The sequence below is a fragment of the Blastocystis hominis genome (genome assembly GCF_000151665.1).
Source record: "Blastocystis hominis, Singapore isolate B (sub-type 7) whole genome shotgun sequence assembly, scaffold_8".
Classification (NCBI taxonomy): Eukaryota; class Bigyra; order Opalinata; family Blastocystidae; genus Blastocystis; species Blastocystis hominis.
The window spans coordinates 204,279-232,053 of record NW_013171867.1 but is presented as its reverse complement, the minus strand read 5'-3'; the positions used below and the strand labels follow the sequence as shown (position 1 = coordinate 232,053).

Genomic DNA, 27,775 nt, shown 5'->3' with positions numbered 1-27,775 from the left:
AATACAAAAGAAATATTCCTTTTCGATACCAAGATTTATTCAGCCTCAGCCTCGACCTTGGCAATGCGAGCCCTACACATTATAACCTTCCCTTCGCAAAAATCACTTAGCGTTGATCACACGGATGGACAGCTCCTTAGCACGCTTGACAATCTCCATTCTCTTGCGAGAAGAGACGCTGTGAGCGATCTCAGCACAGTACTTCTCGTTGTGCATCATGAGCAGCTCCAGGTCCTTCACGTTCGAGACGGTGAACTTGTACAGTCCGCAGGGGAGCATGTTGCGGGTCTTGGCATCCGAACCGTAACCAATATTGGGCATCAAGGTAGCACCACGGAAGCGACGTCTGCAGCGACCATCAATACCCTTGGGCTTTCTCCAGTGCTGCTAAAACAAATAACCTTCCAAACACGCAATTTACGTTCATTCTTTTGAACTTGTCCGCCTGGAAACGGGGGAAAGACACAGTTCGCTTCTTCACAATCTTAACCTTACGTGCGGGGCTCATAGTGAACTACACACAGAATTAGAAATCCGCTGCTAAGGAGAAAAAACAATCACGCCAGGGGCTCGTAGATGGCCACAATGCTTACTTAACAATATGATATGATAAGGAATACCTTCAACTGAGAAGTCCACACAACGATAATACACCCTGGGGGTAGGATTCGAGTCAGTACTTGATTTTATATATAAGAATTGTATTATTCTCTATACCCCCTTTACACCTTACTAATTCGAATTAGTTTTTCACATGAAATGTGGGATAAGAGTATTATGTGATTGAAAGCACATTCAGCGAGCTGGAGGCAGTTCTAGATGAATTGTGTGTATAACTGCTGAAAGGTTAATTGTTGCAAAAGGCTAGGGATAGCCAACATAATTTGAGACAAAAATATGCTTTCATTCGCGAGGAGGGACGTTTCTGAGAAATAACATATTCAATAGATTGCTAAACACACATTCAATCGATATCTATTTCAATTTGATAAACTCATAATCATGGATGAGGTTCTTGACAATAGGGAGGACCTTCTTTACTTTGATGCCTTGGGTCGTTGGCAAACAATTTTGAATGAAAACGGCGAATATGACAAGGTTTTTGTAGCTGGAGAGGATATTATTCGACCACTACGATATATTTTGCGGTATTCATATTCGGTGAAGCGATTGATGCATGTAGTGAGATCAAAGAAGAAAATGAGGAATATCGGGAGTATTCGTTACAATTGAGAAAGCATGGCGTTATTGACCAAAAATTGATTCCGATTTTTGTATCGTTGGTATTGAATATGGTAGTGATGTGTAGTTCAAAGGATGAAGTAGTATTAACAACGATTCTAAAGATATTTGTGTGCTATTCACTTCCAGCAAAGCGAGAGGATAATTGCTATCGAGATATGCGCAACGGGCTTCTTCATTTCGCAGACTCCATAGTCAAATCTGTGAGTGCTTTCTATTTCCATGATCTCTAGAATGTTTTGTCTTCTGTACTGGACTTGGTATCGGAGTCAATCGAGCTCTCGGTCTCGGAGAGAAATGCTCACCAATCTCTTCAAGTGGAGCTTTTCTTATCGCTGATTCGCAATCTTTGTTACATTGAAAACACAGACAAAACATCTCGAAATGTGGAATACATCTACAGTCATGTATTGACTTGTTGTAAACTGCGTTGATGAGCTGTAGATTCATGAAGATCTCATCGAGTCCATGTATTCAAACTACATCATCGAATCTCTCTCTGCTCTCAGTCTTGTTTTTTTCTTTTTACCTTTCATTTGATTTATTGTAGGAAGAAGAATCTACCTTCCATTGGATGATTCTCGAGATCTTCGTGCTCCTCTTCTGCGATTATTCTCCCCAAATCATCTACCAATCCGCTCTTCAGAAAGGCAAATCGGATTCTTCCCAGTCTTCTCTTCGCGTTTTGCTTCCATTCTTTTTTTATGTAGCCTTCGCTTGCTTCGCTTTTAGCCGCCGAAAACGCTCGCAAGCAAGCGCTTCGAAGGACCGTGGCAGCGGATATTGGCCAATACCGAATGACCGGCCGCACCACGTTGATTTCGACCGGCACATCGAAGCGTTCGCTTGTTTTCCAACCCAGGAAAGTAAGAATTGATCGGGGTTTGGTTGATTCGTAGTACATTCCGCGAAGAGCGAGGAATTACGTGGCCTCGATTCCTTCGACGGGAGCCACGAATCAGTATTTGTTCGTGTTCCAATCGGCGGTGTTGATCGCGAATTCCTGCTTTGACGACTTCATGGCGTTGATTCAAAAGAAGATAAAGCAGCAAAAGTACGCAATAAGTGATCGAATGATCGATAGAGATGTGTTGCAATCGGATATTACGCATTATCTCCGACTCACTTCCTTTATGAATCGATTCGTTTGGCTGTTTGTCGTCTCGCCTTCCACGGTTTATCCCTGTTTAGCGCAGATGGGGGACGAAGAAGCGATGAATCCGCCGACCGTCGATCAAGTGAAGCACACGACTTCGCAAGAATTTTTCATTTCCTGCTTGGAAACCTGCAAAGTCGGTTCATTGGATGCCGGACGAATTGTAGAAATTGCTCTGCGATGAAATTCCGTGGAGTGAAATCGTGCCAGTGATCGACAATGTGACGGTTCTTTTCGATTTCTATCACCATTTCCTGAACCAAAACGATCCAGAAACGTCTTCGTTCAAATACAAAACGGAAATGGTTGTGAATTCGATTCTCGGGCAGATGTCTTATATGCGTTTATTACCCGATTTGCTGATTCTGTACGTTGAGTCGAATCGATTTGAATGCCAAGATGGAAGGTGAAAGACGGGACGAAAGCGCTCTTCTCGCTGATTTCTGGAATCGATAGTCTGTTGCATGTGTGCGAAAATATGAAAGAAGTTTGGATTGTTTGGCTGTTTGCTGATGTGTAGCGCGGTGTTACGCTGCTGAAAAAGAAGCGAACTCGCACACACACAACCACAGAAGAAGAAGAAGAAGAAGAAGAAAAAGAAAAAGAAGAAGCAAACGAGGAAGAGCGAGGCGATGAGCTTCGATTGTCCCAATTTCACGAATTGTCGTTTAGTTTGTCGTACATCTACGTGATTATTTATCGTCCGCTTGTCTTCGAAAAGTTCATTTTTCTGTTGTACAATTACTCGTTCCATCCGCCTCACATCAATCACTGCTTATTTAACTATTTTAACAACATGTACAGCTACACAGACGACAATGCGAATGCCACATTAATCGCTGACTACGATGCGTCTCATCCGGAAGTCAAAGCGATTTTCCGTCCTCATTTATTCAACGTTCTCCTCTTTGAAGTACTGAATCGCATTCTTCACGATCCTTTAACGACAATGAAAACAGACAAATCCACAGAGCGCTCCGATCTCATCGAACTCGCCGAATTAGCAAAGAAAATCGTCGTTTCTTTGTCATCTCTTGATGTAGTTCACTTCTTTCGCTTCCGCAGCTGCTTCCCATCCCGTTCTATTCGCCGAGGCTGTTTTCCTCAAAACCCCGAGCACGTCGCAGCTGATTGCTCGCGGATATCACGCGCCTTCCTCCCATCATTCCTCCATTTCGTTCGCTGAAAGCGTGTTGGATGGGTCGATTAATCAGGGAGAAACGGAATTGAATCTCGATTCGCTTCCTGTGATGCCAGAGAACGAGAAGCGAGGACGGTCAATTAAGCGGCATTTTGATCGCTCGCGTGTGATGGAGAATGAGGACGAGAAGGAGTTCGAATTGGAAGAGTTGCCGGCGAAAAGCCAGCGGAAAGTGATCGAGTCGAGCGATGAAGAGAAGAATGACGAGGAGGAAGCGAAGGGAAAGCGAAGAATGGAGATTGAACTGGGCGATGGAGGGGAAGGAAGGAATGATGAATCGAATTCCAATAAAAAGAAGAAGAATGGAAGGAGTGATGGAATGGGCTCGAATGATTCGAGTTCTGCATTGAAAGAAATGAATGGATTGATTATAGATTCCAAATCGGAAGACGAACGCAAAGAATTCATTCAGAGCAATTTGAAGCGTTTGAGCCATCGAATGGATCAAGAGAGTGTTTCGGAATTAATGGAAGCCTTCTTGTAGAAATGCTTGCCTTCTCTGAGAACTAGAATCGATTTGGAGGCGCAACAAACACGTCTTCAAGAAGCCAATTCGCTCATTCTCTCTGCCAAACCTGCTCAATCGGTAATTTTATTTCGAGTTGTTGCGTGTTTCTCATCGATAGATTCGGATTCCCTTCCCTTCCGCGCTGCCCGAGTCTTGCAAGCCTTCGTTTTCGATTCTCCTGCGTTCGTTGTTGTTGCAACCCGAGGAATCGGAAGCCATCGTGCCTGCTTCGCTTTCTCTCGATGTATGGGATACCATTTTGCTCCTCTCCAGACCTTCCAGCGGATTCTTTCCATCGTTCGCCAGTGCATCGCCAAGAAACGAGCTCCCAAAGCGAAGCAGCCCAAGCAGCCCAGACAACCCAGACAACCCAACCAACAGCAAGAAAACGACCACTCTTCTCCCAAGCGAACGCGGACCATTGCAGCCACCGCCACCGACGCAGAGCCGAAGGAAGACGCGCCGCTGCTCCTCCCCTCCTCCAAGAAGCGAAGGTTCGTTCTGGACGATAGCGATTTGCGTGTTTGATGCATGAAACAAACAACCGACTGTGCCAATCCAACTTATCAATATGCTTAACGACGGCAGGTAGAAGGTCTGGTGGCAAGGAAGGTGCTGCGGTACTTCTTGGACTCAGCACGGTACTGGCGGTGAGGCAGAGCGTACTTCACGTTCTTGTGAGTGTACATGATGTTCTGGTGTCTTCTCAGATCCTCATCGGCCACCACAGCGGTCTTGATGATCTGGATCGATCGGTCACGAGCACGGTGGGTACCGGCCATCTCAGAATAGCACTGCTTGACAGCACCAATCAGAGAGGTGTCGCGGTACTCCTTGTACATGTTGTGAGTACCAGAGCGGGAGTTGTAACGCAGCCAGATTCCGTAGTTCTTCACCTCGCCACTCTTCTCGAAGATCTAGCAAAATCACCAACCGCTCCACAAACACGAACCTCGTTCACAGCGAGAATCTCTCCGGTTCCCTTCTTCATCTTGTGAAGTCTGTGCATGAAGTACCAGTAACGGGACTTAGCAGTCACAGGGTTGGGGGCAAAGAGTCTCATTCTGAAAATTTCGGGCTCAGGATCGTTCTCCGTAGGAAGTCTGCGACCAACAACGTGATAGTAGTGAATCTAGACAAACATGAGCAACTTCTCCACAAACAGCGCACAGACACGCAATCAGATCAAGCAAAATCATACAGGCATATTAACGATGTGATATGTGAAAGGCACCAGCTATTCTATTGAATTGAAAACGCCAGGAAGGCGATGAAACGCCCACAGATTCCGCCGTGACCAATGAGTCACGATCCTGTATTTTTTCTAGTATAATTCCCACATCGGCTGTTTGGAATTCTGCCGTGTTCGAATACAAAAATCGACCAGAAAACAATAAGAATCAAGGCAAATTGTGAAATGAAATTCGCAGCATGCGTAGAATACGAATCTTTATCGCATAGGACATTCTACAGAACTTCCAAGATTCAGTAATAGTGTGTAATAAACAAAGCAGTAGAACAAACAATATACATCACTGAATACAAAAGAATCGACACGAATACGAAATAGGTCGAAAAAAGAACCCGCTTACCACCTCGAGGCAACGCTTGTAGCAACGCGATCATTCGTGTTCGGCAAAACAGAATCATCCAACTCAATATCCTGCGCCTCATTCAACAAGATCGTCTTTCTCTTTAATCGTCGCGTTTCTCGACTCTGCTGCAACCGTTGCAGCCGCTGCTTTTCCAGTTGTTCCTCCGTCAGCCTCGGCTCAATTTCTGCCACCGCAACGCCATTCTTTCCCTTGACAAAGAATCGAGCCTTGTTCTGCGAGCGCGCCGCTCCCTGCAAATCCATCGGAATCACCATGTTATCCAGATTCACACGGTGGTTCGTGATCTGCGTCTGCCCCACCTTCATCCGCTCATTATACTTTTTCTCGAGCATTAACTCCGTCTCGTCGACTTGCTTCGTCGACTCGGCCGCAAAGAGCGACTCCTCGATCTGCTCCGCCTTCTCGCTCTCCTCCGTGTCCTCGTTCTTATCCAGCACATAAATCGACGAATGCAAAAAAGGGCGGGAAGCGCCATTTCCCGCCTTCACTTCGAGCGCGGCGACGGCGTTCTCCGCCTCCATATACGACTTAAACGGCGGGTTGATGCAGAAATTGGCGAGAAGCGTTTGGTACTCGTTGATGGTTTCGATATCCACGTCGACTTTACAGAGGAAATAGTGTTGCAGGTACACTAAATAGTCGTCAAAGACGGTTTCATCGAGGAAGGGCGCGCACTGCGAAGCGAGCTGCACGGCAAGGCGAAGCCTAAAAACGTTTTGCGGAGGGTCGTGGAGGAAGGGAACGAGCGGATGAGCGACGAAGGGACGCGAAGGGAGGAAGGAAAGACGTTTCCGCATGTCAGGCGTGGCCTAAAAGGAGAAACGTGGAACCGTGGATACGATGTGTCCGTACTCGATGAAGAGATAGAGCAGATTGACGATTTGGTCTTCGGAGAAGAGGCTGTATTCGAACATCATGCCCACCAAATCGAGTAAACTCGTGATTTCCTGGATTCGCTCGCGCGCCATCGCGTCCAAAAAGCAGAAAATCCGCTCGTAGATCTGGTCGATCAGCATGCAGCCCAGCCTGGGCACGTTGTACGCCAGCTTGGCCGCGAGAATCGTCACGTTCTGCACCAGCAGAGAGGACCGAATCGGCACGGCGAGCAATTCATGCACGATCAGCAGCAGCGTCGTCGTGTCGTAGATGTTGAATTCCATCAGACGCGACACGATCCCGTCCAGATCGCGCTGTTTCTGCGCTTTCTCCAGCTTCTCGCCGAGCAAATACTGCAGATAGCGCTGCTGCGGCGGGATTTCCACGCGTTTAATCGCGGGACGCTCGTCGGGACGACACACATAGTACGCGTTCATGAGGATAACCGCGGAATCGGCATTGACGACCTTGGAAAGACAGACGGTCTTGACATGGTCGAGCTCTTTGTTCATGATTCCCTGCATTTCCTCGATGTAGAGCATGAGCGGTCCGAGCGACTCGACGAGCAGCGCGATCATCTGGATGTGGTGGAGCGTGCGGTCCATCCAGAGCTTCTTCAAGCAGTACAGAAAGAGAATCGGCGAGGAGCACTGCATCTTGACCAGCTCGATCACGAAGTGCACCACCGACTCTAGCAGATGGCTCGACTGCACGCCTCCCTTTTTCATTTCGTACACGAACCGGTTCTACGCCTCACGCTCTCTCCGCTCTCCCACGCGCACGCTCTTCTCCACCTCGCTTCCCAGCGCTTCGTACAGCGGATGGATCTCTCGAATCACGCGCGCGAAGTACCGATGCAGCTCCGTATGCCGCACGTACGACCGCAGAATCGTCCGCAGCAGCAGGCTCCGACTCCCCGCCGAATTCACCGCGCAGAACTCCATGCACCACTACATCAAACGCGCGCACAACCCGCACCTTATCCACCGTATCCGCGCTATTTACTTCCAACAATCCCTTCATCAGCCGCTCCTCCTTCGTTTCCACCACCTCCGGTTTCTCCGTTTCTCCAGTTTCTCCAGTTTCTCCGGTTTCGTCGGAGTCGTCCTCGCCGAAGGGGGGCGTTTCGTCGTCGACGTCGTCGTCCAGCTCGATGAGTTCGCGTTCCACGGTTTCCACTTTTGGGGGACGCGTCGATTTCGCGGTTTTCGCGGGGGAGGCAGCGAACTGGGAGAGGTTTGGAATGTTCGTATAGAACATGTGCTCCGCCTCGTCCGCGAAAGGACCCGAATAATCGCGGTCAGGGACCAAAACCGTCAGCGACTAAATCGCAGAATCCCCGCGGGACTACCTCGAAGCCGCTGCGCGTCTGGACGTCCTTCTCGATGTACTGCGGCTCTTCGAGATTCAAGGCTTTGGAGAGAACGCTGATTCTGCGAATTATGGAATTCCAGAAATCGGACTGATTTTTCAATTCCTTCATTTGCTGCGTAGCGTCCTTTTCTTTGGCTTCGAGCTCCTCGGAGACCATGCCGCGCAGAGCTGTTTGATGCAGTGCGTCGCGATGGTATTGGGACTGAAGTTCCCAGACCTCGTTGCCCTACGCATGATGATGATGCTCGACATGATGTCTCACCTTCTTGACGAGAGCGGAGTGGTAGTCCGCGAAGAGACTCAGAAAACGGCCTTGGAGCGATGGCTGGATGAGCGGCGCGTAGTTCTGAAGGACTTCTTGAATCACCAATTCGGAGATGAGATAGGTCGGATAGACGCCGATGAACTCAAAACCGTACTGCACCGCAAATAAGATCATTAGCTGCGTTACTGACGGGTTTTGAGACTGCCATGTGAGAGAAGTTGGGAATGATCAAGTACGGTTTCGGAAAAGAGCCGGAGGACCTTGCCGATGACGTTCTCCTTGCCGATGCACCCGAATAGACACAATTCGCAGTACACGTAAAACAACATGCGATTCACTGGCTGCTTGGGCTGCGCTTTGTACTGTGCGAAAACAGTGTTGAACTCCTCCTCGAACATGGGGACAGTTGAGGGGTAGCGACGAATCAGCTCGGCAGCGAACTTTGCGAACCAAATTGCGTCTGAATTCTTCATCTTTTTGTTCTCCGCCAAGTTCTGGAAAAAGGCTTTTACAATCTAGTGGAAAGGGCGAGGCCGCATGCACTACTTCATTATCATACTTCGACAAGCTAAGGGAATCCAGCTGAGTTACAAGAGAGTCGCATTGGTCCGCGGTAAACACCTTGACCTTGTTTGTGAACTTGGATGCTTTTGAAAGATCGGGCTTGCGTCGTGTCTAGGCGTTCACTCACAGATTCTGCCGAATACACTTGAAAACGCATCTCGAAAGGAATTCAAATTATCTTCCTTCATCAATTCGTGCATTCGTCTCCTCTCTTTGAGGTACGTTTCATATTCCTCGATGGTGTTCTAATGTTCATCACCGCTTCTCGTTTCTCACAATTTCGATAGAGATTTCACTCATGTTCAGAGTATCGTTCTGCTTCGATCGCCCACAAACCGAATCCAACAATTCGGAATAATGCCAACCTTGATTGTGTCTTTTCCTCTTTGCTTCAACAAACACACCAAAAGACGCTAATTACAACTGGATGGTGTGTCCATCCAACGACAGGATCGGCTTGTACAGCTGCGGTCGGCGATCTCGGAACATTCCCCAGCTGGCTCGCGCCGCGGCGATCTGATCGAGATCGAACGTGTGCGTCAGCACCACATCCACCTTATCCTCTACCCCTCACGCTCCCTGCTCGCTCCTACCTGCATCCTCCACCACCTCGCCCGTGGGACCCGTGATGAACGAGGTGCCGTAGAACATGATGCTACTGTTATCGCCGAACTCCTCGCCGATGCGGTTGCTCGCCACCACCGGCACGTAGTTCGCCGCCGAATGGCCCTGCATCGTGCGACGCCAATGCCCGCTGCTGACCAGCGAGTGGTCCTGCGGCTCGCTGCCGATGGCGGTGGGATACATCAGCACCTCCGCGCCCATCAGAGCCATGATGCGTGCCGCTTCGGGGAACCATTGATCCCAGCAAATGGCAACGCCAAGTTTACAATATTTCGTGTCCCAGACCTTGAAGCCCGTGTCGCCTGGGCTGAAGTAAAACTTCTCTTCGTATCCAGGTCCATCGGGAATGTGGCTCTTTCGGTATACTCCCAAGACCTCTCCGTCCGCGTCGATGATGGCAATCGAGTTGTAAAAGGCCTGATTGTCTCTCTCGAAGAAGGAGATGGGGAGTACCACCTGCAATTCCTTGGCCACTTTTCTGAAGTGAGAAATCAGCTTGCTGGTGCCAGCAGGTTCGGCCTTCGAGAAGGAAGACTGCTTCTCGTCCTAGAATTGGAAAACGGCTCAAAAACAAACTTGGCAGAAATACCAATCGCTGAAAAGCTCCTGCAACAGAATAACTTGCGCGCCCTTAGCCGCGGCTTCACGAATGAGTTTCTCTCCCTTGGCAATGTTCTCATCCACAACTTGCCTATCCCTCACACACCTGCACTAAACGTACGTGCAGGTCATCTGAGTGGCAGCGACAGTGACGTTTCTCATAACAGCGTTAGATCAGAAAAATAGTGACGAACCAAGGTGGCTGGTCTCGACAGAATTTAATTAGGACGTATCACCACAAATATCCCGCTTTCTATCAAACAAATACCCTATAATTCATGCAATTTTTGCCATTTTCACGTCGGAATTGTCTTTCTTTATCATAGTGGTCATTTTGTGTTTTCTTGTTCGCCCGAATAACGGAACGTTTTGCTTCTTTTTGCTCCCTCGCGCACAAATGCACTTTGTAAAATATGTCTATTCGACCCTGGAACCTAAAAGCAGAAGATTCGATTCCTTGAACCTTTTGATACTTCACAAATCGCTTGTTCAGATTATTGGGACTTACGTAGTGGACACAAAGTGATTTTTCACGACCTCCTCTTTTCCATGCTTTTTGAAAAAGGATATGAATGCAACTAATCCATCACCCCTATTTCCCATACACCCAATTACTTCGTTTTTCTGCACTTCGTGGAAAATCACGCTACGGGCTGTTATTATCCACATAGATATTCTATAGATGAATGTCATACCGAATTCTCTCCACATTGTACCTAATGGCGCCCCATAAAGCCTTTTGGAACTTTTCGAAAGATAAGCCACCTACACGGCTGCTCTCCCGCTATTTTTTGCATACAGGTATCCACTGTATAGTAAGAGGCAAGTACGACATCTGTTCAGTTCCTAGAGAAACGCACGAAAGAAGGCCTAGATACAGTCTGTTCCCATCGGTTACCGACGTACGACGATGGGATCCGAATGATCAATGCACTGGAAGGATCGGTGGTCCATAAAACACGACCTGTTGATGCCATGGTTTTAAGTCAAGGTTCTAAGAGAAGGTGCAATGATTTTTATGATATGTGGTATTATGCAAGACGAGAAAGTTTTAACCGAAAAGGGTTCAAGAGAGACTCGCCATGGATGTATGTGAGTGAGTGAGGTAACGTTTCCTTGCTCGTTTCTATCTATTTTATTTGTCCTTAACATTTCTGTGCAAGATATCAAACTTTCAAATCCACGTACCAAAACAAAACTGAATAAAGGAATCGATAAAAATAAAAAAGAATGCGGGTTGTGAGGCTCGAACTCACGACCTCGGGATTATGAGACCCGCGCTCTTCCAACTGAGCCAAACCCGCCTGTTATCCTTCCCCTACAGAACACCTTTCAAGCAAACAGTTCACACAAAAATACGATTACTTCGATTTAGACTTCGATTTTGCCTTCGCTTTCAACTCCTTTTTCAATGCCTTCAGATCCTTGGGGATCAGCGTGCCTGTGTCCTGGTCGGGAAGCTTTTCCACCTTCATTCGCTTCACAGGCTCTCCAAAGAGCTCGCTATCGAGCTCAGGGAACAGCTCCGGATCCCGCGCAAACACCGTGCCCTCCCATCTACATATCACCCTCCATCATCACAATCTACCCCGCAGGCAGTCCGCGCAGATCGCAGGGCGCGATATCGACCTCGTGCTTGGTCCAATTGACCGGTGACAGCGCTCCGACCACATACTCCTCGGTGTACTCCCCGAGCTCGTGGTAGATCTCGGTCACTTCGTTGAACACGCGCACTTCGTAATTGTCGTCGTACTCGTACGCGTCGTGCACGAAGTGCGAGAACAGCTGCGTCTTGCAGATGGCCTTCAGCAGCGGCTTGCTCTCCTCGTCCACCTGCTTCAAGAACGCCTTGGTGTTGAACACCTTCTCGGGATCCACGTTCTCCTCCGTTCGCACGAACTTCTCGTATCCGTTCAGCAGTTCCACCAGCTCCAGCAAGAAGTACGTGCGCAGCTGCTCCACGAAGATGCTCCGGCCCTCCTCTCCGTCCAGCTCCTCCTCGTCGCCCTCGTCCTGCTGCTTTCCCTCCCCGTCCTCGCTCAGCAGGCTTCGCTTGCTTCGCTCGCGGTAATAGCGCCGCACCACGCGGTCCTCTTCTTCTCCTCCCGCAGACGCCGCCGCCGCCATCGCCGCGCGCGGACTCAGCGGACTGTACGGTCGGCGCGTCACCTCCACCGGCGTGGTGCCCTCCAGCGAGAGCTCCACCGGAGACATGGGTTCGTGCGACGCCGCAGACGCTGCAGACGCCTCGTCGTGGTGGTCCTTCTCTTCGCTCTCCGGACTGGACGCGTCCTCGGCGAGCGTCGGGAGCTCGGAGACGGGGCTGAGCACGGAGGGCGTGCGGAGGGACTGGTAGATGTTGTCGCCGAGCGTCTGCGGCGCGGTGCCGATCTGCAGGCGGAGCGTGAGCGGGCGGGGCGCCTCCATGAGGACCTTCTGGACCTCGCGGTGGTTCTTCCCGATGACGCTCTTGCCGTTGACAGCGAGAATGACGGGCTCCTTGCGGAGCAGCGGGACGCGGCGGCCGGGACCGATGATGGTGACGTCGTCGTCGGGCACGTTCTCGAGATAGACGACCTCGATCTCCTTGTCGCCCTCGGTGAGGCACTGTGATCGGGTTTTCATCTTGATGCCGAGCTTGCCGGGACCGAACATGACCTCGAAGACGAGATAGGCGGAGTGCATGGGATTGATGGAGTCGCAGTAGAGGATGCGAGCTAGGCGATGATCCACGCAAAAACGAGCCGGTACTGGATGGAGGAGGGATCGTCGAGGCGAAGAAGCCCTCCATTTTCTTCACAAACGACTTGGGGAAGGACTCCACCTTCACGCTCTTGGGGATCAGCAGCTTGTCGTAGTCCAGCTGCACCACCACCACGCCGTCCGTCGCCGCCAAGCACTCCTCCGTGTCGTAGACTTGCGACGTCACGCCCATCAGATACGGCGTCGGAGCCTCCAAGTACTCGATCAGCTGGGTGGGCAGCAGCGGGACGAGCGGGTGCATCCACTTGAACGGGTAGAGCAGAGAGATGAAGGCTTCGGCGCAGAGCGTGAGCGTGTCCATCTGCGTGGAGACGAGCAGAACGCGCTGTTCCTGGAGCAGCGCGGCCACCACCTTGACGATATTGCGAGGCGACAGCGAGTTCAGCAAGGACTCAAAGCAGAGCTTGTCGGTGAACGGGAAGCAGTGCGCGGGAGGCATGACGATTTCGATGAGTTTGTTGAAGACGATCATCTGCAGGTGAGGCGAGCTTTGAAGGCATGCATTGAGCTGGAGAGAAGGGTCCAGCGAGGGGCAGAAGTCCACAAAATAGCGGATCTGACGCTCCACGGGACACTCCACGATCAGGGAGTCATCGGCGATGTTGCACGTCGATCCCTTGCGGAGCATTGAGCTGAAGGAGGATTTGCGGATACGACCGGTGTTGTCATCGTTTATGGTGTCTTCCGTTACTACAATGGCATGCCGGTAAAGTTCTCTGGGGTGAGGAGAGCCGAGGACCGCTACCGAAGAAAAACTGCGAAGGCAGAAAACATGGGTTGGTGAGAGAGCAGACAGAGCGCTTTGGGAACAAAGAGCTGCTTTCCTTTTGCGTTGGTGCGCTTTTCTCCGTTTATCTCTACACATTAGCCACTTTCGGAAAAACGACTCAGCGGCTCAAAATAATAGAGAGTGGTTCCATAACTTCTGGATCCATCTCTAAATATCATTCCCCGCATCGAAACAAACTCAACTGTAAAGCAGAAGGTAAAGAAGAAAGGCTTGCGAGCCTCCTTACTTTTATACTCAATTCGAGCTCCTTCCGGAAAACAGAACTAGCTATTAGATTGAAAACTCGTAATTACAAAAGGTGCGTTCTCGGGAAATCGGTGTTTCTTATGATCTTGCTGAGGATAGCGGAACAAAATCGTAGGCTCAACACCATCCAATTCAATATTTTCCTCTTAGAGATGATAAGCACAAATAGATAACTACCTTTTGGTGGTACAGACACAACAATGAAGTAATCAGCTAAGATAGGCATTATCCGCTATAGGTTCCAAGCTGGATTTGTAGATTAGAAATCATGCCATTTTGCTTTGAAACGCTACCCGCGGTTCTTTTGGGTTTATTCCAATTGGAGTAGGAAGCTTTTTTTCGATTGTTTCCAGTGATATTCTAAGTTTAACGGTACAAGATGGTAGGGAACGGAGCGATCGATCATTACTCTGTAGAAGGTCATCAATTTCTTCCTTACTACTGCAGTTGTGGCGATTGGCTTTGCTGGCTTCGACCAAGTTACAAAGCAATACGCAAAGAGAAGAGCGACGAGTATGGTATGTTTCGCTCCCGATAGGTGACTGTTCTAGATTAATGAGATGAAGCACACAGGAGAGCTCCCTGATAGAAAGGAATTTTTGTAAACCGTACTAGCCACTGATGAAATGAATCTTATTATTCATTTAGTCTTTCTCTTGTTTGTTTGACCCTTGTAAAGATTCTGTGTTGTATTCATATTGGAGAGTGAAAGTGGCGTGCAGAAGTCGCCTTAGGATATATAAATAGATGACGAAGCAAAACGCAACCTTTCAGAATGTACAAAGGGTATCAGAATAAGCCTCTGGCGAATAATTGCTTTATCAATGCAGTGCTGCAGGTCGTCATCCGCGGAAGCTTTGACATAGGTCCTGTTTCATCAACCTCAGTTTCGAAAGGCCATTCGGGGGTCGAAAATTCTCCACAGTCCTCGTGGGTACTGAGACTTTCATTAGACGCAGAGAACTCTACAGATTCTGACGACTGTGCGTGCATCTTGTGTTCGCTGAAGGTAATAAAAATGTGTCACAGCATTACGATTCCAGACAATTGAGCAAGAAATGAAGAATCCCGGACAGCTTCTCTCGTCCGAGCCGATCCGTCATGCTCTGCAAGCTGCCAAGCATGTGTCTATGCAAGAAATGGGGGATGCTGTGGAAGCTTATGTACTCCTGAATTCCCGGTTTTTTAAGCAATTATAGGAAGACATCATGGAGCTGCTCCATCTGAACGAAGTGGGGAATGCGCTTCCCCTTTCGAATCTGCCCTCCAATGAATGCCCGTCGAATTGTATTGCTCACTCTGTAATGCACTCCCATCTGGACCATATTTTTCCTAGCTGTTTGGAATCCAACTAGAGACTTCCCTGTCCTGCCCAAACTGTTCGTATTCAAAGCAGCACACAGACTCGGTGTGGCACGTTCCCATCATCGTATCTCAATTCGTCAATGGGAGCAGTTGGTCCACAGATGTGCTTTCTTTGATTCAGCACCAGCTCGACGAGAACACGACGGATTGCAGAATCTCCTGCCCTGAATGTGACAAACAATCGATGCACAGCAGCTTACACTCCACGTTCATTTCTCCACCTCCCTTTTCCTAATTTACAGGCAAGAAATCGCTCACTGTCCACCCATTCTCACGATCAGTCTGGTCTACTCCGATCCCTCTCTTCCTCCTCCCGCGATTACTTCTCTCCTTTACTCCCTCTGCGAGCCTTCCTCCAACGATAGCTACATTCTCCAAGCCTTTGTGATCTATCGTGGCTGTCACTATTTCAGTGTGTGCAGCGAATGTGACCATGAATGCGAACGATTTGTGTGGGTGTTATACAATGATGGAGACCGCATGGTTTTTGATTCTCCGAGCCATATGATCGCGCAATGCATGCAGCTAAACGGCGTTCCTGTCCTTCTCATGTTTTCCAAAGTACTTTCTGACTCTTTTTGTAACCATTAAAGGCACGAGCCGATTCCATGGAAGCCTATCACAAGCGGTCTGCTCAGCCTGAAAGTCCCAGACCCAATTCGTTCTCCTCAAGCGACTTTTTTCGCTCCATCAAGTCATTTTTCACAGATCCAGACGTGGAGGTGAGCACAGCTTATTGCCCATTTTGCAACGAATACGTGGTATTTGCTATTCTTTTCTATTTCATGAGCAGAAGGTGCGATCCGATTCATTTATGTGTCCAAATTGTTATAGGCCGGTTCCTTTCCTTGTTTGTTCACATTCATTTTAGCAATCCGTTTCTGCGTTGCTGCTTTTGTAGATTTTTCTTGGCAGCATAGATTTTTATCCTTTTGCTATGCAAAGCAATCCCGTTGATAATATAGTCTGCAAGGTGGTAGCGCAGTTGCTGAAGGAAAAGGATGTAAAGTATGTTTCGGAAACTGTCGTTACCTCCATCGCAAACATAATGATGGAATGTATCATTCATTTTGGCTAGCAATCATTTAGATATAAAAGAAGTTGGGCGAATGGCGAACGCAGAAGCCTTTTTAGAAAATAGATCGAATGTCGTAATTCAAAATCTTCTCGTTGCAGTGGTATTTGCAGCAATTTTGAATTAACGGAGTAGAATGAGAAATACCCCATTCCCTACTTATTGCAGTATTGCAGTGATCGCGAATTTCCTCCAGTATTCCCATTCCGTACCTTCCGTTCTATTTTGCTGACCTTCAGCTCTAAACAATTCTAATTATCTAAATAGCTCAAATAAAGAAGAACCGTCTTCGTAGGCGTATTATGTGATGTGTAAATGTAGGAAAACAGGGTCGACTTCGTTCTTTCCTCCCCTTCCCGAGGCTCACATCATTAAGCACACCAAAGTATCATGAATTTAGTCTGTTTTATACTTTTTTTGTAGATCTTGGCCGTAAGTCGAGAGCGAGACCTATCGCAGAACCGAAAGCGTCTCTTGGAGGAGCGTCGTCAAGTGAAGAAATCGATCTGTCTGATGAACGATCGGAATAGTGTTCTCTGGGAGTCCCGCGATCAGCAGGAGCGTCGAAAGCAGCAGGAAGAGGCAGGTGAGAAAGGGAACGGTGATGTGTAGGTGGAGCGAACGCAGCCGATGCCGCATATGGAGCCATCGCTGGTGCGAAGCTCCTTCCCGCCCATTCCAGAGAAGAAGCCAATCGCTGAAGAGAACACGAAGGGCATTTACAGCGATTTGGCCAACCCGATTGAGTGCTGTGTTTGTTGAATACCTACGCAACTCTAACTGTGAATCAGGATTTAGATTTGTCATTTCTTACTCTCTATCATCATCATCAAGCCAGGCAACAATCAAAAATAAAAAACAACGCACGACTGCAACAAACACATCACAATGCTACTAAATTACTACACTACTTACAACTTCTTGCTCGCAGACACCACACCGTCCTTCACAGCCACCTCGAACTCGAAGGCGGCGGCCAGCTTCTTCATCGCCTCGTTCTCCTCGAAGTACTTCATCACCAGTTCCTTCACGCCCTCCTTCTGCGCGGCCTCCACGCACTTGGCCACCAGCTTCTTGCCCAGACCCTTCTTCTGGTAGGCGTCCGCCACTTCCAGCTGCAGCGTGGCGCGCTCCGTCAGCGGGACCTTCGCCACACGGGCCAGCGCCACGACCTTCTCTCCCTCCAGCACGATCAGCGGCACCTGGCGGTCGTAATCCACGTGGCACACGGGGATGAGTCGCTTGTGGCTGGTGCGGGTCTCCACGGACACCGCCTCGCCCATGTACGCAGCCACGGTCGCCTCGCTCAGCGCCTGCTCGAACTCCGCCATCTTGGGCTCGTCGTCAGCGCGGATGGGGCGCACCGCCAGCTCCTTGCCGTCCACCTCCACGGAGCTCACGTACTGGTGCGGGTAGCCGCGCACGGCCGTGTAGGACAGCTTCTCCACGGGGGTGCCGGGCGCATGGAGCACCACACGGGCGTCCAGCGCGATGATGTCGGTGGGCGTGGCCAGCATGGGGTTGATGTCCAGCTCCTTGATCCAGTGCTGGTCGGAGATCAGCTCGGAGAAGCGGACGAACACCTGGTCCAGCAGGTCCAGATCGCAGGGCGCCTTGCCGCGCACTCCCTTCAGAGCCTTGTAGATCTTGGTCTTGCTCATGCAGTGGCGAGCCTGTGCCGTGTTCAGTGGCGGCAGCGCCATGTTCGAGTCCTTGTACACCTCCACCAGCGTGCCTCCGGTTCCGAAGACGATCACCGGACCCACCTGGTTGTCCAGATTGCAGCCGAAGATCAGCTCGTAGCCGTCGCTCAGGTTCAGCTGGCGCTGCACCGTCACGCCCTGGAAGCCGTCCAGCTTGCCCAGCTTCTCCAAATTGTTGCGGATCGTGTTCCACGCGGTCACCACGCCCTCCTTATCGCGGATGTTCAGCTGCACGCCGCCCACGTCGGACTTGTGCGTGATCGTCTCCGAGTTCAGCTTCACCACCACGGGGTACTTCATGCCCTCCGCGGTCTCCACGGCCTTCTCCACGGTCTCGCACACCACCGTCTGCACCACGGGGATTCCGTAGCTCGCCAGCAGCTGCTTCGACTCGTTCTCCGTCAGCAGGTTGCGGCCCTCCGCCAGCGCCTTCTCGATGATCTTCTGCGCCTCCGAGGGGTCCGCGCTGTGCAGCGGCGCCTTGGGCACCTCGTACAGCTCGTTCAGATGGCTGCTGTACTCCCAGCAGAAGTTGAAGATCTTCGCCGCCGTGTCCGGAGACTCGAACACCGGAATGCCCGCCTCACGCAGGATCTGGCGACCCTTCTCCAGGTCGTTGCCGCCCATCCACGACGCCAGCACGGGCTTGCCCTCGATGTGCGCGTACTTCGCCAGCTCCTCGGCCGTCTCCGTCGGCTTCGTCACCGACTGCGGCGTCAGGATCACCAGCATGCCGTCGCTCTCGTGGTCATCACCGGCCACCTTCAGCGCCTTCGCGTACATTTCTGGGGGCGCATCGCCCAGCACGTCCACAGGGTTGCTGTGCGACCACGCCGCGGGCAGGAACGAGTTGTACTGCTCCATCGCCTCCGGGGACACCTTCGCCAGCTGGCCTCCGCCCGTCACGATCTCATCGGTCGTGATCACACCCGGGCCTCCGGCGTTCGTGATCACCGTCATGCGCGGACCCGCCGCCAGGGGCTGCTTGTCCAGAGCCGCAGCCATGTTCAGCAGCTCGTCGATGGTGTCCACACGCACCACGCCCGCCTTCTTGAACGCGGCCGTCAGCACGTCGTCCGAACCCGTCAGAGAGCCCGTGTGCGAGGCAGCCGCAGCGGCGGCGGCGGCAGTGCGGCCCGGCTTGATCACCACGATGGGCTTGCGCAGAGCCACCTCACGCGCCGCAGACAGGAAGGAGCGGGCGTCGCCGATCGTCTCCATGTAGATCATGATAGCCTTGGTGTTCGGGTCGTTGCCGAAGTAGTAGATCAGGTCGCCCCAGTTGACGTCCGCCATCGAACCGATCGACACGAACGCCGAGAAGCCGAGACCCTCCTTCAGCGACCAGTCCAGCATGGCGCACATCAGAGCTCCGCTCTGGCTGATGAAGGCGACCTCTCCCTTCAGAGCCATCGTGCTGGCGAACGAAGCGTTCAGACCCGTGATGGGCACCATGGCTCCCAGGCAGTTGGGGCCGATGATGCGCATGCCGTACTTGTGGGCCTCCTCCACGCACGCCTTCTCCAGAGCAGCTCCCTCCTTTCCGACCTCCTTGAAACCGGCAGAAATGATAATGATTCCGCGAACTCCAGCCTCTCCGCACTCATGAACAGCGCCCAAGACACGCTTGGCGGGAATGCAGATCACAGCAAGATCAACTTGCTCCGGAACGTCTCCAATCGTCTTGTAGGCCTTGATTCCAAGCACCTTGCTACGAGTGGGGTTTACGGGGAACACACCTCCTCCGAAGGGGGTCAGCAGAAGGTTCAGCAGAATGGTTCTGCTCACGCTTCCAGCACGCTCCGAAGCTCCGATCAGAGCCACGTTGTTAGGCTTGAAAATGGCATCCAGCTGATTGTAGAGCTCAGGAGAGAAACGACCCTTCAGATCCGATCCAGTAGCGTCCCAAATCAATTCAGAAGACATTATAAAAAAACTAAACAAATAAATAAATAAATTAATAAATAAGTAACAACTTCTATTGAAATTGATCGAACATTCTTCAGACCACAGTGAGATTCTATCGAATTTCCCGCGGAATATCTAGTTTCATATGCAGTCATCTTATGACGTATTCAGAAAACAGAGTATGACTCAAAATTTACAATTCCATCACAGTACAATAAAAGACGTGTTTGCAACTCAGGAGAACCTAACTGGAGCTGCCTACACGTCACCAAGGGTTTTAGGTACAACAAGCAAATATTTTTTCTCACCAGATCGCGATCCAGGTCCGAAATACGGATTTGTGGGGACTACACAAACAAAAAACCATCGTGAAACAAACGGAGGCGCAAAACAGTGCAATGTCCTTTGGACCATTTCCCACTTCTTCCGCCTCTTCTAACAAAAGGTTTCTCTGGAAATTGAGACGAAGGTGGAAACAAACCTGACGTTCACTTTCGGAGATAATTCGACTGCCAAACTGCTCATGTTCGATCTTCGCTCCCTCCAAAAAGGGATCAACTCTGGCGGCGCCTTGATTTGCAATTTGATCGGCAGCTGCTGCCAGCTGCTCTCTAGAAAGTCGCAGGAAAACAAAATCAAGTACTTGAGAGAGGTAATTTCAGCTTGGAAATTGAATTTCTCCACAGAACATTTCTGAATTTCCTCTTTTTGCTCTGCTATTTGCATCTCATACGCAGCCACCTGTTTATCCGCAGCTTCCTTCTTTCGCTGAGAAGAGTTCACTCTTTGTGACTATCTTACAATTCCACTGGAAATAAAGTACACAGGATGTATAAAGCTGTTTCAATTTGGCATTCTCTTTAATTAGTTCTTCGTTTTGCTTTTTTAGTTTTGCAATAAGTTGTTCAGCATCACCTTAATAAGTATTTTCACAAAAATTCTCTACTGATAGAGTCGTCAGCATTTGACACTTGAAACAAGAGAACTAGATAATTAGAGTATCGTTAATCTAGTAATACGCAAAACCACAAAATATGTGACGAATGGCATCATTGTCTGATTATCTTTTGCTATTTTTTTAATTGAAGTCCGATGGTTAATCAGGGTTCCCAAGTCCATTAATCTACTCTGTCACTAGTATCTCCGACCCAAGTTTACTCGGGTAGAGTATACAGAATAGGATAATATAATCAAATCATAGTAATAATAACAGTATGGTAGTAGTGATACAAAGAGTAGATAGCAGCCATCTTTTTCTAACCCATCATGGATGCCGACGCCACAACTAAAGATATGGATATAAAACTGTTAAAGGCACGGATTGACTTTTTGGAAGCTCAATTATTGGCTATTAAACGTGATCTTGACACCCCCAAGCTGGTAAGTCATATTGAACACTCAATCTGAGTAGTAGAGTCCATGTAGAAAAGAAAAATCAAAGACAAAAATGGCCAAATACCAATCTTTGTACTGCTTCCATTTTTCGTAATATAATAGCGATGATCTCGTTCTCGCTTTCGACGATTCGAAAGAAGATGGAATATCAGAAAAAAGCCCGGTGCTCGAATCAGAAGCTGTTGAGATAAAGGAATTTATATGGGTAATTGCGTTTATTATGAGTGATGGATAGAGCCAATTGTTCTGGAATCGGCGAACTGGCGAACCTACCCAAAAAGCAAACCAACGATTGCTTTTGAACTTTTTTCGAAGTCCCTACTATGAGGAGAGGCTTGTAAACTTCGCTTCTATCCTTTCTCTGGATGTGATCGGATACATGTTTACTTTTCTCATTCTCCGCTCCATGATCTTCTTGTTTTCTTTTCTGTACTCTATCGTGTCATGTTGGATATTGCTGTTTCATTCATCATAGTGGGAAAGAAGACATCTCGATTCATTCAGGATTACAGTAGTTATGTATTCGATTTCGTCCGTCTGCTTCTCGTTTGTTGGGGCTGCTACGTGATTTCTCTTTATAATTTCTCTTATCTGTGCTTGATTCTGAGTTTCTTTGATCTAGATACCATTACATTCGAAGTATCAGCGGCTTCAAGATCTATCTGATCATGAACATCCTGGGCACATTTGACAGTCTAGTCACCTCGATTGAGCACGTACTTTTATCTCGCTCTGTTCTTTTTACTTTCTTAGAACGTTTCCGATGCTCTCTTTTATTGTATTCGGAGAAAGCAAGGGTGGAAGCAGATCTTCCAGCTCGTTCAAGATTTGGTTTTGTCGCTTGTGTTCGTCGCGGTGCTTTCCAGCGTGAAGTATTTTAGTTTTATTACGTTCAACGTGGCTCTAAACGCATGCCCTTTTGCAAGAGATCACGAATAGATGAATCCGCAAACTTATATAATCTATACAGTGTCTCGTAAGTTTAAATACTTGAAAAAGACAGTATACAAGAAATGTGACGAAATCAATCTGTTTGACCACTCCACTCGGGACATCACGGAGCGAAATGCGTTTATTATCAACGTTCTGCTTAGTTCCTTCCTTCTCTATCAAACAGACGGTGAGAGATTCGGATCGATGTGAGTTTCAGATCTGAACATGGAGTTTTTCTACCAAGTGCTCAATCTGTTTTTGGTGGACGAAGTAGGCTTAGAAAGGAGAGTGAAGGGTAGTTGGTAATTGTGCTCAAACACATGATTCTGTTGAAGCAGAATCGCTGGCCGCCAGAAATCTATAACAACTATATGGCACTCTTAAAGCGAGATTATCTTTTAACGACACAATACAACTTTGACTTGGATATATCCTTTCTCTTTCTTCTTTTCTCTTTTTGTTCCTTGACGCCAGCCGACTCATGTAGTCTCCGAACGAATCGGCGAAAGTGTGATAGCCAATTCTTCGTTGATCCTTTTTATTGTGTTGAATTGTATTGTCAAACCACTCTTATCAAACACTGGAATTGGAACGCTCGCTATTTTCTCTATAGCGTTCTTGATCTGCGGATGTACTCTGAAGGTAAGGATTGTGACTTCTTAAGCGAGATAGCTTGCTATTTCTTCTTGGTTGTTTTCCGTTTCAAGAGTAGGTATCAGCTTTGTTAATATCACGACCGTGGATAATGAGGTTGTTGAGACATCTAAACAGATTGGAGAAGAAAAAGATATACCACGATCGCCTGTCCTTGCTGCTAAAAAAGACCAGTAGTTTGTTTGTTATATCACCGATTGGAGTTTACATCTCTTTTAGTTGCTGAACCTTATTTTTGCAATATGTACCTTGGATTGATTTCTTACGTAAAATTGTAACATGAATAGTTGTCGTATACTCGATCAGTTGCTTCAATCCTGACACAATCCTATACACAAAGCATTATTCTTCAAATTACACAGATTCAAAATCATCATATACATTTACAAGTTCGTTCAATTCATCAAAATGTTATATTATCTTGATTCTGACTATCATGATGATACAAGAAATATGAATATCATTCATAATACAAATAGCTAACCAAATGATTGATTTCATAACTAGTACAAGTTAGTTTTGTCAAATTTGGATATTTGTCATTCTATAGATTATTATGTTTATTTCGTGTCATGGAATGAAATTTGAAATATAAACATGATTTGTATTTGGCTGAATTGATAATTGTCGATGATTCATAATAAACATAAACTACTATACATCGGAATTTAGAAAATGGTTAAAATGCTGCTAAATATTGTGTTAATGATATATTTACTAGTGAATATAGTATGAATTACATCAAATATATACTAATGGACCAATTCTAACAATTGTTTAGATATACTTTTCTTTGGTTTGTATAATAACGATTTTGACGATATGATTCAATAATTCTATGTATTCATATCAATGATAATGGACGATAAATTAAACTATACTTAAATATGATCCATAATATGTGTTATGTTTTTGTGTTTTGTGTTTGCTGTTTGTTGTTTCGTTTTGTAATTGTAAATTCGTGTGTATCAAAATATGTAATATATAAATAAGGATTCTATAAATGATTGATACAAACGAATTGATAGACTAAACGAATGAACTTTGTAGTGGAAACAACCGTTTGTTTGTCTGTTATAATAGCTATGAAATCATATATAATTCTATATTGTTCAATATCAAATCCCTTTTTGGATATTGAATTATGATAATTATGAATCACTTTTCGATTTGAAAGAATGCAAGATTACTTCTTAATTTCGTATTTATAATAGTGTCTGTATTTCTACTGTGTCCTTTCTTTCAATATCAAACCAAAATAGAAACTGACTTCATTTTCTGAGTGAAAAGATTATATCATCTGATAATAGCAAAATGATCTGAATATTATAAAATATGGATAATTTGGACGATTGTTGATGAGTAATATAGTCTTTGGGTAACCTAATACAAACAAACGATTTTGTCTTTCTTTATACATCTCGTTCATTGTAAGATTCCAAATTATCTTTTGTATTTGTTTTCGGTGAGTTTACTGTCTGTATGAGTTCCAGTTTAACAAGTAAACAATGAAGTATTTCGATGATTATCATGAAATATGAAACTATGTATATATATTAATATATATATATATGTATATATAGGATTGTTGAGATAGCTAAATATATCGAAATGATTAAACAGAGACAATCATATGACCTAAACACTAGACAAATGACTAATGTATATATAGTATTTGATGTGATATAATATAATAATACATAATCTAGACTAGAAATATATGATAAATAGAAAGATTGACTTAAACTGCTAGTTGGATGATGTTTTCTAAATGAATATTGAACATGATATATTAATATGAAATAATGATAATAATAGAACAGGAAATACGATAATGTGAGTTTGCTAAAAACAATAGTTTTGAATGTTAATTTTAAATACTAAATCTGTTAATTATGATAGAATATAAATTATGTATAATAATCAAATGATTGTTCTACAAACGTTAATAGATGCAGGCAAACAATTGTGTATTTAAACTGATATATTAAATCATCATAATTTCAAATAATATTTTATATTTTGTTTCATGAACGTTACAGTATGATATATATATATGAATGCTTAATATAGGATCCGAATAACCCTAACCAGCAACCTGTTGTTGTCCCTACTCCTGAGATGCAGGCTATGGTACAACCTGTGGCACAGCCGATGGTACAACCGATGGACCAAGCTGTTGTCCAACCGATGGCACAACCAATGGCACAACCAATGGCACAACCAATGGCACAACCGATGGCACAACCGATGGGGCAGCCAATGGGGCAACCGATGGCACAGACAATGGTGGCCCCAATGGGACAACCTGTGATGCAGCCCATGGGACAACCTGTGATGCAGCCCATGGGACATCCACAGATTGATGGTATTCAACAACCAGTGGTAATGCCCGGAGGTCAACCTCAGGTAGTGTATGGAATGATGCCAATGCAGCAGGAACCTAAGACCGATCGCCAGATAGCGTTAGATAACTGGTATTGCATATTCAACTGACTTCATGATTAGGCATTATGGTTGTACTCCTTTTGTTAATAAATGCAATGGAGTAGTAATCTTCATATTGAGTCTTCTGTTTGGAGGTAATTGCAATACTATATATAAGTAATATTTAGGTTTGGGTACCTGTATTGGCGGCTGTATGGATGAGAGAGGGTGTAATTGTAGTGTTGTTTGTCTTGGAATCACCCAATTAATCTTTGTTGCTGCCTTTGGTGTTGGTTATGTCTGGTCGTTTATATCGGGCTTAATCACTCTATGTCGTGCATACTAACACTCATCTTCATTCTATGAATTGTTTTGTTTAAAAATAATTCTTTGAGATAGTCACTGAACTACGTTTGTACAATAGTCTTCTTTTCTCACAACTCTCAAATACAAAATGGATAAAATTTGTTTTACATGATAATTTAGATACTTCAAACATTGATTCACATTGCATTTTACAAATAATGCCTTGCTGCATTTCTGATTGTATAGATTCACGAAATTGTCTTAAACTGAAATAATATATATACTTCTCTTTGTTATTATTTAACAATTAACTATTGTTTTCATGTAAGCAACACAGATGGATGTATCGTGTCTGAAACAAAAAAGCAACACATAAAATGAAAATGAGTGTTAGTATGCACGACATAGAGTGATTAAGCCCGATATAAACGACCAGACATAACCAACACCAAAGGCAGCAACAAAGATTAATTGGGTGATTCCAAGACAAACAACACTACAATTACACCCTCTCTCATCCATACAGCCGCCAATACAGGTACCCAAACCTAAATATTACTTATATATAGTATTGCAATTACCTCCAAACAGAAGACTCAATATGAAGATTACTACTCCATTGCATTTATTAACTAATGGTGTACAACCATAATGCCTAATCATGAAGTCAGTTGAATATGCAATACCAGTTTTCTATCCTCAGCTGGCGGCTACTTTTATGTTGTTCTTGTGGTACGGCCACCACTCCATATATTACTTGAGTTTGAACTCCAGTCATTACCATAGATTGTTGCATACCATCAATCTGTGGTTGTGCCATCGGTTGTGCCATTGGTTGTGCCATCGGTTGTGCCATTGGTTGTGCCATCGGTTGGACAACAGCTTGGTCCATCGGTTGTACCATCGGTTGTGCCACAGGTTGTACCATAGTCTGCATCTCAGGAGTAGGGACAACAACAGGTTGCTGGTTAGGGTTATTCGGATCCTATATTAAGCATTCATATATATATATATCATACTGTAACGTTCATGAAACAAAATATAAAATATTATTTGAAATTATGATGATTTAATATATCAGTTTAAATACACAATTGTTTGCCTGCATCTATTAACGTTTGTAGAACAATCATTTGATTATTATACATAATTTATATTCTATCATAATTAACAGATTTAGTATTTAAAATTAACATTCAAAACTATTGTTTTTAGCAAACTCACATTATCGTATTTCCTGTTCTATTATTATCATTATTTCATATTAATATATCATGTTCAATATTCATTTAGAAAACATCATCCAACTAGCAGTTTAAGTCAATCTTTCTATTTATCATATATTTCTAGTCTAGATTATGTATTATTATATTATATCACATCAAATACTATATATACATTAGTCATTTGTCTAGTGTTTAGGTCATATGATTGTCTCTGTTTAATCATTTCGATATATTTAGCTATCTCAACAATCCTATATATACCTATATATATATATTAATAATATATACATAGTTTCATATTTCATGATAATCATCGAAATACTTCATTGTTTACTTGTTAAACTGGAACTCATACAGACAGTAAACTCACCGAAAACAAATACAAAAGATAATTTGGAATCTTACAATGAACGAGATGTATAAAGAAAGACAAAATCGTTTGTTTGTATTAGGTTACCCAAAGACTATATTACTCATCAACAATCGTCAAAATATCCATTATTTATAATATTCAGATCATTTTGCTATTATCAGATGATATAATCTTTTCACTCAGAAAATGAAGTCAGTTTCTATTTTGGTTTGATATTGAAAGAAAGGACACAGTAGAAATACAGACACTATTATAAATACGAAATTAAGAAGTAATCTTGCATTCTTTCAAATCGAAAAGTGATTCATAATTATCATAATTCAATATCCAAAAAGGGATTTGATATTGAACAATATAGAATTATATATGATTTCATAGCTATTATAACAGACAAACAAACGGTTGTTTCCACTACAAAGTTCATTCGTTTAGTCTATCAATTCGTTTGTATCAATCATTTATAGAATCCTTATTTATATATTACATATTTTGATACACACGAATTTACAATTACAAAACGAAACAACAAACAGCAAACACAAAACACAAAAACATAACACATATTATGGATCATATTTAAGTATA

General features: G+C 45.8%; 9 protein-coding genes; 2 read left to right on the top strand and 7 right to left on the bottom strand.

Annotated features, from left to right (window-relative positions):
- Positions 1–5: 5 nt before the first annotated feature.
- Positions 6–619, bottom strand: GSBLH_T00004739001 (Ribosomal protein L32e). XM_013043700.1 has 3 exons: positions 422–619; positions 107–387; positions 6–72 (listed from the first exon to the last, which is right to left on the bottom strand). The coding sequence occupies exons 1-3, from the start codon at positions 506–508 to the stop codon at positions 36–38; spliced, it is 405 nt and encodes a 134-aa protein (XP_012899154.1). The 5' UTR covers positions 509–619; the 3' UTR covers positions 6–35.
- Positions 620–4,654: 4,035 nt separating this feature from the next.
- On the bottom strand, positions 4,655–5,341 carry GSBLH_T00004738001 (uncharacterized protein). XM_013043699.1 has 3 exons: positions 5,271–5,341; positions 5,060–5,239; positions 4,655–5,024 (listed from the first exon to the last, which is right to left on the bottom strand). Exons 1-3 carry the CDS (start codon positions 5,304–5,306, stop codon positions 4,683–4,685), a joined length of 558 nt encoding a protein of 185 aa, XP_012899153.1. The 5' UTR covers positions 5,307–5,341; the 3' UTR covers positions 4,655–4,682.
- A 354-nt stretch (positions 5,342–5,695) lies between these two features.
- On the bottom strand, positions 5,696–7,123 carry GSBLH_T00004737001 (uncharacterized protein; the record flags this gene model as incomplete). Its single annotated transcript, XM_013043698.1, has 2 exons — positions 5,696–6,532; positions 6,563–7,123. The coding sequence occupies 2 exons, from the start codon at positions 7,121–7,123 to the stop codon at positions 5,696–5,698; spliced, it is 1,398 nt and encodes a 465-aa protein (XP_012899152.1).
- A 776-nt stretch (positions 7,124–7,899) lies between these two features.
- GSBLH_T00006877001 (uncharacterized protein) lies at positions 7,900–8,990 on the bottom strand (the record flags this gene model as incomplete). Its single annotated transcript, XM_013043697.1, has 5 exons — positions 7,900–8,199; positions 8,236–8,439; positions 8,475–8,753; positions 8,785–8,913; positions 8,946–8,990. 5 exons carry the CDS (start codon positions 8,988–8,990, stop codon positions 7,900–7,902), a joined length of 957 nt encoding a protein of 318 aa, XP_012899151.1.
- A 217-nt stretch (positions 8,991–9,207) lies between these two features.
- Positions 9,208–10,201, bottom strand: GSBLH_T00004736001 (uncharacterized protein). XM_013043696.1 has 4 exons: positions 10,148–10,201; positions 10,003–10,117; positions 9,396–9,972; positions 9,208–9,365 (listed from the first exon to the last, which is right to left on the bottom strand). Exons 1-4 carry the CDS (start codon positions 10,186–10,188, stop codon positions 9,220–9,222), a joined length of 879 nt encoding a protein of 292 aa, XP_012899150.1. The 5' UTR covers positions 10,189–10,201; the 3' UTR covers positions 9,208–9,219.
- Positions 10,202–11,387: 1,186 nt separating this feature from the next.
- Positions 11,388–13,228, bottom strand: GSBLH_T00004735001 (uncharacterized protein; the record flags this gene model as incomplete). The annotated part of the gene is made up of 3 exons (XM_013043695.1): positions 11,388–11,583; positions 11,615–12,743; positions 12,778–13,228. 3 exons carry the CDS (start codon positions 13,226–13,228, stop codon positions 11,388–11,390), a joined length of 1,776 nt encoding a protein of 591 aa, XP_012899149.1.
- Positions 13,229–14,177: 949 nt separating this feature from the next.
- Positions 14,178–14,876, top strand: GSBLH_T00004734001 (uncharacterized protein; the record flags this gene model as incomplete). XM_013043694.1 has 3 exons in its annotated part: positions 14,178–14,207; positions 14,242–14,343; positions 14,377–14,876. Exon 3 carries the CDS (start codon positions 14,601–14,603, stop codon positions 14,874–14,876), a length of 276 nt encoding a protein of 91 aa, XP_012899148.1. The 5' UTR covers positions 14,178–14,207; positions 14,242–14,343; positions 14,377–14,600.
- A 2,274-nt stretch (positions 14,877–17,150) lies between these two features.
- GSBLH_T00004733001 (uncharacterized protein) lies at positions 17,151–19,894 on the bottom strand (the record flags this gene model as incomplete). XM_013043693.1 has 1 exon in its annotated part: positions 17,151–19,894. One exon carries the CDS (start codon positions 19,892–19,894, stop codon positions 17,177–17,179), a length of 2,718 nt encoding a protein of 905 aa, XP_012899147.1. The 3' UTR covers positions 17,151–17,176.
- Positions 19,895–21,939: 2,045 nt separating this feature from the next.
- GSBLH_T00004732001 (uncharacterized protein) lies at positions 21,940–22,631 on the top strand (the record flags this gene model as incomplete). XM_013043692.1 has 1 exon in its annotated part: positions 21,940–22,631. The coding sequence occupies one exon, from the start codon at positions 21,940–21,942 to the stop codon at positions 22,150–22,152; it is 213 nt and encodes a 70-aa protein (XP_012899146.1). The 3' UTR covers positions 22,153–22,631.
- Positions 22,632–27,775: the final 5,144 nt, after the last annotated feature.